This window comes from Perca flavescens, chromosome 15, assembly GCF_004354835.1.
Source record: "Perca flavescens isolate YP-PL-M2 chromosome 15, PFLA_1.0, whole genome shotgun sequence".
Lineage (NCBI taxonomy): Eukaryota > Metazoa > Chordata > Actinopteri > Perciformes > Percidae > Perca > Perca flavescens.
Genome location: NC_041345.1, coordinates 22,116,578 through 22,128,312, shown reverse-complemented (window position 1 = coordinate 22,128,312; position 11,735 = coordinate 22,116,578). Strand labels below are relative to the sequence as shown.

General features: G+C 37.7%; 1 protein-coding gene across 1 annotated transcript; it reads right to left on the bottom strand.

The window, feature by feature from the left end:
• Positions 1–416: 416 nt before the first annotated feature.
• Positions 417–9,715, bottom strand: pctp (phosphatidylcholine transfer protein). Its single transcript, XM_028600015.1, has 6 exons — positions 9,554–9,715; positions 8,322–8,439; positions 3,810–3,889; positions 3,476–3,647; positions 2,920–2,987; positions 417–1,285 (listed from the first exon to the last, which is right to left on the bottom strand). The coding sequence occupies exons 1-6, from the start codon at positions 9,680–9,682 to the stop codon at positions 1,211–1,213; spliced, it is 642 nt and encodes a 213-aa protein (XP_028455816.1). The 5' UTR covers positions 9,683–9,715; the 3' UTR covers positions 417–1,210.
• Positions 9,716–11,735: the final 2,020 nt, after the last annotated feature.

Here is an 11,735-nt window from a genome sequence, read left to right as displayed (position 1 = left end):
TAAGGGTAGACTAAATAACAGAAACCGATCTCTGTAATACAGTTCCACAGCACTTAAACTACAGCCTCCAAAATGATCATACCTATCTAAAACAGTGTGAACAAACACTAAACATAACAAACATTATAAAGAGAATGTGTTGTATTAGACTACATTCGTTTTAGCTAGCTGAACTGAGTGTATCAACTTTATTCACAACGTCAAACTGCATTGTTTACTGTAGCAGCAGCAATAAGTGTTTGCTGAGGTTACCATGGTAGCATCCCATCTGTGGGACATTGCAGTGCACACCCATTGACCTTTTGAAAGCCATCATTTTACTTGTAAAGCGTCATTGTGTGTGAGAAAAGTTCAACAGACAGTTTACAGTGCTACATTTAAAATGAAAGTTTATTAATTTCAATAACACAGCGATATTACACAGTAATAGGCTTTTCATGACCAGATTAAACAATTTTCACCTGTATTAACAGGAGCACTGAAATCAGTACAGGCTAAAATCAATACAGTTATACTTCGGATACTGTATCTTTGATCGTATGTACCCATAATAAATCAACATATATATATATATAGTATCATAACATGGTCTTTGCATAAGTAATGAACCCTTGGAAATGACAAGAAAATCACAAGAAGCAAACATTCCTCCAAAAGTACAGATTTGTCATTTTCACTTCATTACAATTAATCAATGATTCCAATGTTACCAAAAATACAGTACAATAAATCAAATGACTCTACGTTGTATCCGTCATATTTACAGTACAGTAAACACATTTAAAACAATGAAATCCTATGAAAGAAGCTTTAGTTTGAACTAATCATTGTTTCACCATTTAGGCCAAAAAGTAATACAGTGTTTTGTATAAACAATTTATTTTTTTAAAAGGCTTAAATAGCCAATGAAAGCTCCTAAATGCTGGGGGGGACTTGAAGCTTACAATGATTGCACAGAAAAGACAATACAGTATTGATTAATACAGTAAAATGAAACAGAATTGATTTCACACCAGCCTAGTAATGAGAACAGCCGGTCATGCACGTCATGCCTGAGTCAACAGCCTGCTACAATGACAAGTAGCAGCCCACACCGTGCCACATTCACCGCATTCAGAAAAGTCAAATTTGATCCCACAGCGTCAGAGTACCTCCCAAAACTAAAACAAGGAACGTAAAACTGAGCCCTTGTGCATGAGCCAGTTGCAGTTCATTTCTTCTGGCAGAAGTTGCTGTAATTGCTGCAGGCCTTCTGCATGTCTGTTAAGAAACCTGGAACCCCACTCTGTTAAAGACAAACACACAAAAAGCGTCTATCAGTGAGCGTCACGAACACATGTGCCAAGAAGACCCACCCAGGTGGGGCAACAAAGAGAGGAGCTTGTTGACATCACCCTGCAACACATCTGCTAATAATAATGATGGAAAACCATAAGGCAGGCAGCTCTGCGAGGCCTGTGAGTGAACCCTTTTAACACCCTCTTTAAAGACATCATCAAAGATCTGTTTGAGTAGGTCAACAGCCAACATTTGCACATTTTGAAGATTGCGACGCGCTGCAGGGAAATGGTTTCTTCACGGCTTCCACATGTCAATGAAAGTTTTCATATATATATATTTATTATTTTCATATAAAGTCTAAATATGCTATATTGTACATCCATTTCAAGGCTTCTTTTGCAAGAAACTTTGATTTTCACAAATGCGTAAATCCACACTTAAGAGTACAACCACACTAACGCAGCTACATTTAAAAGCACATCTGTGTTAAAAAAAATGCTCACAAGAGTGGATATTTCTAAAAAAATTCTGATGTTTTATGTTGATATTGGAAAACCGACATTTCAAATTCCTATTTTCGCCGAGTTCAGTTGTCTGACAAGAGAATTAGAAACAAATGTAAATGAAAACGACTGAATTGTGAGTTTGGCTGTTGTGCAAGAGGTTGGCTGTGATGTGTTGTTCGATGACAGAAAGAGAGCAAGGAAGAAGAAATGCAGCTGTTTTCCTACTGTTGTGGAATTGCGTATCAATACACAGCCACCTCCTCAATATTTTACACTCCTTTCCCTTGCGTAAAGCAGAATAATCCCCATAGAAATCCCCATCTTTGTTGAGAAATATCTACAAACAAAGCTGGTTTACATAAACTAAACACACTAAATCATGCAAAAGTTTCATGGGACACTTGCTTGTTAATTCCAAAACATGAGAATAAAACAATTTACGGACTAAAGTCTGCACTTTAGATGTTTAAGTGAAAGCCAGTCATGTTAAGTTACACTTTATGGATCTTAATAAGGGCATTCTGTAACTGTTCAGCGAGGTCAGTGCCCCTTAAGCTACTTTATGGGTCATTAAGTTTTAAAGCTGTAAATGTTTTAAGCTTGCAGCGTTTATATATATTGTAGTAGTCTCGCATTGCCAGACCTTTCTCCACGGCGCTGCGGAGGAGGGTCTGGCTAGTCGACACAGCATTCAAATGCAGCAGATGGGAGAAAAACGTGCTCTGGTTTATTGGCATTTCTTTAAAGCAATCACAATTGTCTTGGGCGGTGCCAAGCGCCGAGTGGAGCCACGGTGCCGCTGCAAAATAGCCTCGGGAAGGAACTTGTTTTGGTGGAACATGTGTACGTTCAAAAGTTGTTTTAGTTGTGCAACAGAAAACTCAGATTGGACAGATAGTCTAGCTAGCTGTCTGGATTTACCCTGCAGAGATCTGAGGAGCAGTTAACCACAGTCATAAATCCACCGGAGTTTAGAATGCCAACACAAAGAAAGCAGAAGGTAACGGACATCTGGCCGAAAATGAGGGACATCTGGCGGAATTTCCGGCGGCACCGGACCAATCCCGGAAATGAATCGTCGTTGATACAGACTAATATTGCAGTAAAATGAAAGAAACATGCATGCACTCACGCTCGCTGCCCAGTTCACCAGCCAGGTAGGAATCATGCCACCAGGGTTGTCAAAGTAATTCATGAAAACTGAAACAAAACACATTCATTTGTGATATAAGGGCTGCAGCAAATCATTTTTTCATTAATCAATCAATATTTGTTTTTCAGTTAATAGTGTGATATAAGAAATGTAAAAGAAAATGCTTTTTTACAAGTTTCCTGAGCTCATGTTAACAGTCCAAAATCCAAACCGAGGGTCGGGTGATAGTTGTATCAGGACAATATAGTAACATTATGTTATTGTATGTATATTATTGTTTAAATTAACAAATTATCCAAACATATAAAATTTACAATAATAAAAAACTAAAAAATGCCAGACGTTCACTGGAACTTTGCTGGATAAATGGCTTAAACATCTCATGGATTTTCCACTTAGACTGTCAAGCAAAGTCAGCTTTTTTTTTTTTTTTTTTTTCAGAACCGAACCTCTGGCCACTGCGGCGAGGAATAAGCCTTTTTATATAGACGCACGCTCTACCAGGTGAGCTACCAAGCGACCCGTCATGTGTTACCTTTAGTTCCACAGCCTCCATCGCTCTCCAAGGCGACGCTCTGTTTGTAGTCTTTGACCCGCAGCACGCCGCTCTTTTCTGCACACGGTGTCTGTGGCGCACTTCTTGCCAGGATAACCCAGATCTTCCTGCCATCCACTTCAAGGTCTCTCCGCTCCCTCACGTACACATACTGAGGTTCAAGCTGTTAGGGAAGACACTCTCTCAATTTGCTCTCAATTATAGCCTAACTTCAACTCTATAAACCGTACTTGATGCTCAAAGAGAAAAAGCTTTAGTGTTCACATTTGTTTGTCTGCGTTACTGACTGTATCTGTGTGGACCAGAAGGATACGTCTCTGTTTGACAGAGGAAACGGGTATTTTACTTCCCAGTAGATTGAAGTCTGTCCATTGAAGTCCTTCTCATAGAGCTCTGAATAAAAAGAAATAACAATGGCATGAAGTAAAAAAGCAGCTAAACATCAGCTGTAGGTGGAGGGATACTTAATACACTTGAAAGGCATTTTAAAAAGTAATGCTCTATAATCTCTGAGGATACTCTGTTATTTGTTGTTTTTTCATCTCTTATGGTTAGGAAAGGAAAAGAAATGCTAAATGAGATTTTCTCTGGTAATGTTCCCCCCCGCCCTATGCAAAAGTTTTTAAAGTACAGTACAGTTTGTCATTCCTCTGCATAAAATGACATCCAGTAGCCTAGTAAGTGGGGGGGGAAAATGTCAGTCATCACGAGCTGCCTGCAACCAAAGACATTCTTTCTTACTCTTTATAATACTAACTCAACATTTTAAAGACAATCATCAAATTATTATGTAGCTTTAAAAGGTGCCCTGCCACACAAAACCGTTTTTACTTGCATTTTTTAAAATATGTTAGGTCCACATGTGTTATGTTATGTCGTGAATGTGAAAATGAACTGCTACCTCCAGTGATGCCACTAATCTAATCTGAGCACAAATCTAATCTGAGCACTTTTTTCAGTAACGAGTAATCTAACGCGTTACTATTTCCAAACCAGTAATCAGATTAAAGTTACTTATCCAAGTCACTGTGTGTTACCATTTGTCATTTTCCTTAGTAAGAATATATATTTTTGCTTTCTTCTTGCGTCTCGGGGAGTGAAGTCACGTATGCAACAAGTCACGTTTTCAGCATGTGGACAGTTCACGTGTACCACGCAGCGACACAAACATAAACAACAATGGAGGGAGGAGAGAGATGCGCGTTTTCTAGCTGGAAATCCACTCACTATTTAGAGTTTGTGTCAGCTAAAGACTATTAGCTGACACAAAAAAATATTAAGGTTCGTTGTACACTATGTGCTGGTGGCGACTACGTCAAATTTGAAGAACCATTTGGAGTTGCAGCACTGCAGTCAAACTTACAGAGCAAGTCCCAGCAGGTGGAGCAAAGCAGAGAGCAGGAAGCCCCCCACCACCCAAACAACAAAAGCTGGACTACGGTGCAAAACCAGTAAGTGGGGGAGAGTTGAAGAAGTTGGTCGGGCAGTAGGCCTATGTTGTAGCAGAAATGCTGCCCTTAAACACGGTTGACTCGCTCTCTTTCGTGCCATAATAAACCAGATCCTACTACTGGCAATGCTGAGCTGCCGCACACTAAACCGGTTGTAATTTTTATGTTGAGGCTGTAGGGGTGTTGTCGGCAGCTGCTGCATGTAACTAATAAAGTAACTTGTAATCTAACTTTGTTACTTTTAAAATCAAGTAATCTGTAAAGTAACTAAACTACTTTTAAAATCAAGTAATCTGTAAAGTAACTAAGTTACTTTTTCAAAGTAACTGTGGCAACACTGGCTACCTCTTTTGTCAGCTCTAGCCACTGAAAAGAAATAAGCAGAGAAATTAGGCCAATTACAAAAACTGGTCAGTCTGACGTGGTGTTGCCTGAGCTCATTACTATTTATCGAGCTCGCCCAGTTGCGCTGGGTAAAGGATGCTGATAGCCAGGCTCTCATTGGCTAGCTGTTAGCCAATCAGAGTCAAGCAGTTAAGCTCGTTGAATATTAATGAGAACTGGCACAAATCAAGCTGAGTTTTTCTGCAGGCTTTCTATACCACGCTAGAATGGCTCAAACAAGGTAACCAAGGCATTTTTTCCACAAAAAATGTTACAGAGTCCATGGTAGAACTTTCAGATATTACCACAAAGTAATGAAATATGTGTGACAGGGCACCTTTAAAAAGTAAGGGTTGGTCCAGATCTGGGGTCAGTTTCACAAAACTATTTCAGACTGGCCTGTAGTGTGAGACAAGTCTTCATTTTGCTCTTAGATTAGTCTAAAGCAACTTAGACACTTTCCCAAAAATAAAGCATAAAGTTATCTACCCTCTCCAGAACAAAGCCATGTTTCCATGGTAACAGTTGGTAATACCTGCTGACCAGTGGTACCAAATGACCAAAAAAAAAAAAGTGAAAAATATGGCTCATAATTTGTGGTTTGTTAACAATGTTGTACAGCGAGCAGTCTTGTATAAAGTACTTGAAAGCAATACTTGAGAAAAAGTACAAGTATCTTCCCAGAAAATCACTTTGGTAGAAGTTAAAGTCTACTTTTAGAATATTACTTGAGTAAAAGTCTTAAAGTATCTGATGTTTAGTGTACTTAAATATCAAAAGTAATTTTCTGATATTAAATGTACTTAATTATGAGAAGTAAAAGTAAAACAAACTTAGATTATGAACTTTTATTTTATTTTGTAGTAACGAGTAACTAAGATGCTTAGGGGAAATGTAGTGTTGTAAAAGTATACATTTTATTTAGGAAATGTAGTGGAGTAAAAGTTTCCGGAAATATGTATAACATAGTTTAGTACAGATACGTGAGAATTCTACTTAAAGTGCTCATATTATGCTCATTTTCAGGTTCATAATTGTATTTAGAGGTTATATCAGAATAGGTTCACATAGTTTAATTTTCAAAAAACACCATATAGGCTATTTGTTGTACTGCACATTGCTGCAGCTCCTCTTTTCACCCTGTGTGTTGAGCTCTCTGTTTTAGCTATAGCAGTGAGACATCTCACTTCTATTCCATCTTTATTGGGAGTCACACATGTGCAGTAGCTACAGTAGGTTAGGACTACTAGCCAGTCAGAAGCAGAGTATGAGGGCGTGCCACACTAGCAGCTAGGTGAGCATTATAATGTGTGTTACAAAGTGACGCAAGTTCGTCACGGAAGTAAAGGCTGGACTACAATAGAGCTGTTTGGAGCAGTTTATGAACAGTGTTTTCTGTTGGAGATGGTAAGTCCCTTTGGGATGGATTTTGGGCTTTTTCCCTTTGTAAACCTATAACATGCACAAAAAAAACATATATAACACAATAAAGGAAAGGGAAAAAGCCCCAAAGCATAATATGAGCACTTTAAGTACAGTAACAAAGTATTTGTACTTTGTTACATTACAACACTGCCAGCGAGTAATACATACTTTGTTTTGTTAAACTCTTCCTTGAATTTCCCCAGTAAAATGTCCTTGTAACTTTCAGAAGGCAAACATTTTCTGCTGGAGTGAGGTGGTTTGAAGTAGCTTTTCAGTCAGCCATGTTTTTAGTTTAAAAAAACTAAATCCTACTTAAGATATAGTCAAAAACTAGACTTGTGAAGCAGATTAATTATCTATCTGAAGTCTCACTTTAAGTTAAATCTGAGCCAAAGTCTATCTTTGAGAAACCAGCCATTGTTTACTTTACTTCCTTGCCTTGCCTATGATTGTTGTAGTTATTTTTTCTGCGACCAGTTTACTGTTTACTGCTAGTCGTTATATTTACTGTTCAAATCAAGGCTAACATGTTGCTAATAAAACATTTTGTTCGGTTCTATTCTGCTCACACATTATTTCAGAAACTTACCTGACGTCTATTAACCTGTCGTCATTTACTCATTTAGCTAGTCAAATGTTCTTAGCAAAATGTTTCATACTTTGAGATATGTTGTGTTATTTCTGTACAGCGTACTTTACAGTGACAAGATTCACATACATTTAGACATTTATCAAGTTTAAGGTCAGATATGTTGGCTGTATAGTTTCCCCTTTTACTTTACACCCTAAACAGTTCATAATATGTATTGGCTGCTGGTCTATATATTCTTAGAGAGGAAGACACCATAGCAAATACAAGAAGACTCTGCTACCACCACAGACAACCAGACTAACCCAAAAAACACCACTTTGGAAGAAAAAGCTACTTTAACTACTAATAAAATCCTGTTACGTCAGACAGTTCTAGGGCTGCACCATATGAGGAAAGTATGTAGTATGTAGTATGTAGTATCACAATAACGATATTACTCGATAAATAAACAGATAAAAGATATTAAAAATAAAAAGATATTAAAGTGTACTAACATTCTTTTATTGAACAAATTGAACATTAAAGGCACCGCTAAAAAAAAAAGGACAGTAGCCTAACATTTTAAAAAGCAGTTTTCTACTGATATGTTCTTTAAACTAACACAACTGGTCGCAGCCTTTCGCAATATAAAACAATATAATGTGCAGCTCTAGACAATTCTAACTATTATATGTGATTCAAACTGGATTTTTACAGACAGGCAGACTAGGCAGCTACAACACAGACAACATGTTACCTGTAAGTTACTGTAGAGGTGCATAAAGACAAAGACAACAAATTAAAAATGTTATTTCAGTGTATAAAAACATGACTAAATGCAGAGCACTATTTTAAGACAAGATCTTGTCCGCAACTAACTAGAGAACAGAACTAATGACATTATTGTGAATATGAAGGGAAAGTTACATTGGATGGAAAGAACAATTACTGTGTGAACCTTGCCTTACTGGGGTTTTTTTGGGTTGTTTTTTACCTTTGACATATGTATCCCAATGTTTCCGATATGCCAAGTCCATGTAGACATCTGCACACAGCTCTGCAGTGCAGGTGCTGAGCACACCAAAGACTTTGTACTCATAAAGTCCAGTTTCCTGAAAACAGCACATGAAAGTTCTCTCCACCAAAAGCAGACCACATGCCACACCCACAAACTAATCCCCAAACCACACAACTCCGATTAGTCTGCGTAACAACCTCTCTCAGTCTGTGTATTGGATTTGATTCAAAAGTGCAGAAACATGTCTGAGGACGCTTCTCTCACACTTACAATGCAATGAACCTGACAAACTGCACTTTCGTCACTGATTTTGTGTGTCTACTTGAAGTGGAATTAAAGCCATACCAAACTTCATTCACAAAAACAGGATTTCAAAGTTGTTTTGTTTTCCCTTGGCAGTGGACAGCACTACCTTAAATCTAAATAATTAAAATGAAGAAACTTAAACTTCCAATGAACTACAAATGAAACTTCATGTTTTAATCATGTTTGTTTATCATGAATCACTTTGTATTTCATATATATATACACACATATATATATATACATATATATATATATATATATATATATATATATATATATATATATATATATATATATATATATATATATATATATATATATATATATATATATAGCATTGCAAAACAGAATTTACTTGCTAAGCTTTCTCGTATCACCCAAGATATAGAATTTAAGAGCAGTGAGGGAATGGAGATAATTCATGTATAGGCTATGGAGTTTTAGATTACAGTACATTTTTTTGTTTGTTTTATTTTGATTTAAAAGCTATTGCCTTGATGTGTCAGGTGTGTGCCGGGTTGAAGAGTGGATCTTTCTGATTTCATAAATGTATAGAATCAGGTTCGACGAGGTAAGCATATGTGCCTAATGGAGAGGCAACATTAAATTGCCCAATTTGTAAACGGAGTTTGGTATGACCGGTCCAGCCGGTTTTTGAGTCCAACAGCTCACGCTCAATTTCCGGATATTTCCCATGTTGACCGCTAGGAAATCCATGCTGGTGTTTTTATAAATGTGGTCAAAAAAAAAAAAGAATCCCAATAAAGATAACAATCTCACATCATTTTTGTACAGAAGGACTGGCATGATACCAATGATAGCATGCATGATACAGGCTCTGCCGTTAGTCAGTCACTAGCCGCCTTCTTGCAGTAAAAACAGCAGTTTTCTCTTTTTTGTACCTTGTCCTGAAGCCGGTAGATTTTGACTCCCATCGTCTCGGTGAAGAGCTTCCATCCTTCCTCCAGCTGCGGCTCATCCAGCTCCCTCCAAGCGTTCCTGAACTCCTCATCCGTAAACTGCAGCGACATGACGGCTCCTCTCACAACACTTGACCCGTCACAAGGCACAGAGCGTCAAACATCAGACTTCCAGTCACAACTTTCAAAATAAAAGAGTTCACGATTGATGCGAGCACAGTGCTGTATTTCTTTATATTTTATCAATAGGCCTATCAGTCAAAGATGGGAAGCACATACTTAGTAGTACTTTCTTGTGAATAAAGTCAAGAAACTAGCCTCATGTGATACCTATTATATTTGATATTCTACTCAATTATATGGTATATTGTTGTGCTAGACTACATAGGCCTATAATGCTATATCTTACACTATGTTATACTACATACATTTGTTGAACACAAGATAAGAGACAAGTAGCCAACCTGTATAAAATAAACATGACACCAGGGGTTGGTTTCCCTTCTTCCTCCCAAATTTTTTGAGTCACCAGTACATACTATGTTATATTGCTGTACTAAACTTATACTATACTATGTATGTTATATTGTTGTACTCTACTATGTATTATGTTATACTATACTACTATATTACCACACTACTACACTTTATCTTATGTCTCATATCACATACTACGGTATATCATTGTCATACATGTAGTCTACCATATTATATTGTGTTAATATTTTAGATAGACTGTTTGCATAGACTTGTTGACTCTGCTGTTATTAATCACACCACTTTCACTTTACTATGTCATTTGTCTCCAAATGCTCTTGTATAGTTTCTATTTTTGTTCTATTCTGTTTTAGTTTATGTACCTCTTATTATCTATCTCTGTTTCTTGCTATGGTTATCTGTATTTATTTGTTTTTGTCCTTAGGCTGCCACAACAACCGAATTTCCCTGCTGGGGATCAATAAAGGTGTATTTTATCTTATCTTATCTTATCTTACTAAATTATACACTTCATGCTTCTTTGTAATATATAGCCAACGTTTGAACAACTATTTGCCCTGTAACAATTGAGTCAAATATACACTACAGAAAGCAGTCTGAAGCAGTGAGTCTTTGCTAAAGTAAGTAGAACATACTGCGACCATACAGTTTTGTTTGCATGGTGGAAGTGTAGAAGCATGTCATATGGACACAAACTACACCCACTCCTGCAGTCAAATCCATCAGTCCTTACTGTTACTACAGTAAGATTAGAGAAATAAAAAAAAAAGACCTAAAATCCTTAGTGCGTGATTAATATGTTGGATTTGAAATTGGAATTTGTCTAGCAGATGACTGGCTGTAATGACTGTGTGCTGGTCAGCTGAGCGGAGTGATTATCCTGAATATTAGAAACTTGTTTCATTAGGATTGGGGAAGGAGATGACAAACATTAATTCCTGTTCACACTTGTTTGTGTGAGATAATCAGTGTTATGCAACAGAGAGAAAATCCTGCAACAGAAGGGAGGGAACAACCACAGTGTATGCAATTTAGTTACAGTGTGTAAAACAGGTGTGTGTGTGTGTGTGTGTGCGTGCGTGCGTGTGCGTGTGCATGTGTGTGCGTGTGCGTGTGCGTGTGCGTGTGCGTGTGCGTGTGCGTGTGTGTGTGTGTGTGTGTGTGTGTGTGTGTGTGTGTGTGTGTGTGCCCGCTTGCGTGTGTGTGTGTGTGTGTGTGTGTCTTAGACCGTAAATCAGAGTGTGCCTAGACCGTAAATCAATGAGCGTTGTGGGTCATTTATGTAATCCCTGATCCCTGAGAGAGTGTCACACACACACACGTCTCACGTACTGGGAGAATGTGGTCAGCCTGGAAATACAGATATCATGAACTGGGTTTGACAGTAAGTTATTTTCTTTCACATTTGTTCAACATTTGTCTCTTAAAAAAAATCTGGTTACATTCCATTCCACACTGATTCTCGCTGCACTGACCTCTGCCGGTTGAAAAGTATAAGCCAAGCATTTTTACTTCACGTGTGGCCTGTTGACATGTAAAGGATCCAGTGTTTTTGAAGCTTGGCTCAATATAGAGACTAAAGGTGCTTTCATACAGCACCTCCATTGCTTTCAATGTAAATAGTATCTGCGTGTGGGTTCACCAACTCTATGAAGGTGCAATACTG

Excerpts from the sequence above, each read along its gene's own strand:
- pctp (XM_028600015.1), bottom strand. The coding sequence starts at position 9,682 with ATGTCGCTGCAGTTTACGGATGAGGAGTTCAGGAACGCTTGGAGGGAG. Across the intron at positions 8,440-9,553 it reads TCTACCGGCTTCAGGACAAG|GAAACTGGACTTTATGAGTA; the intron begins GTACAAAAAAGA and ends TGCTGTTTTCAG. Across the intron at positions 3,890-8,321 it reads TTGGGATACATATGTCAAAG|AGCTCTATGAGAAGGACTTC; the intron begins GTAAAAAACAAC and ends CTTTTTATTCAG.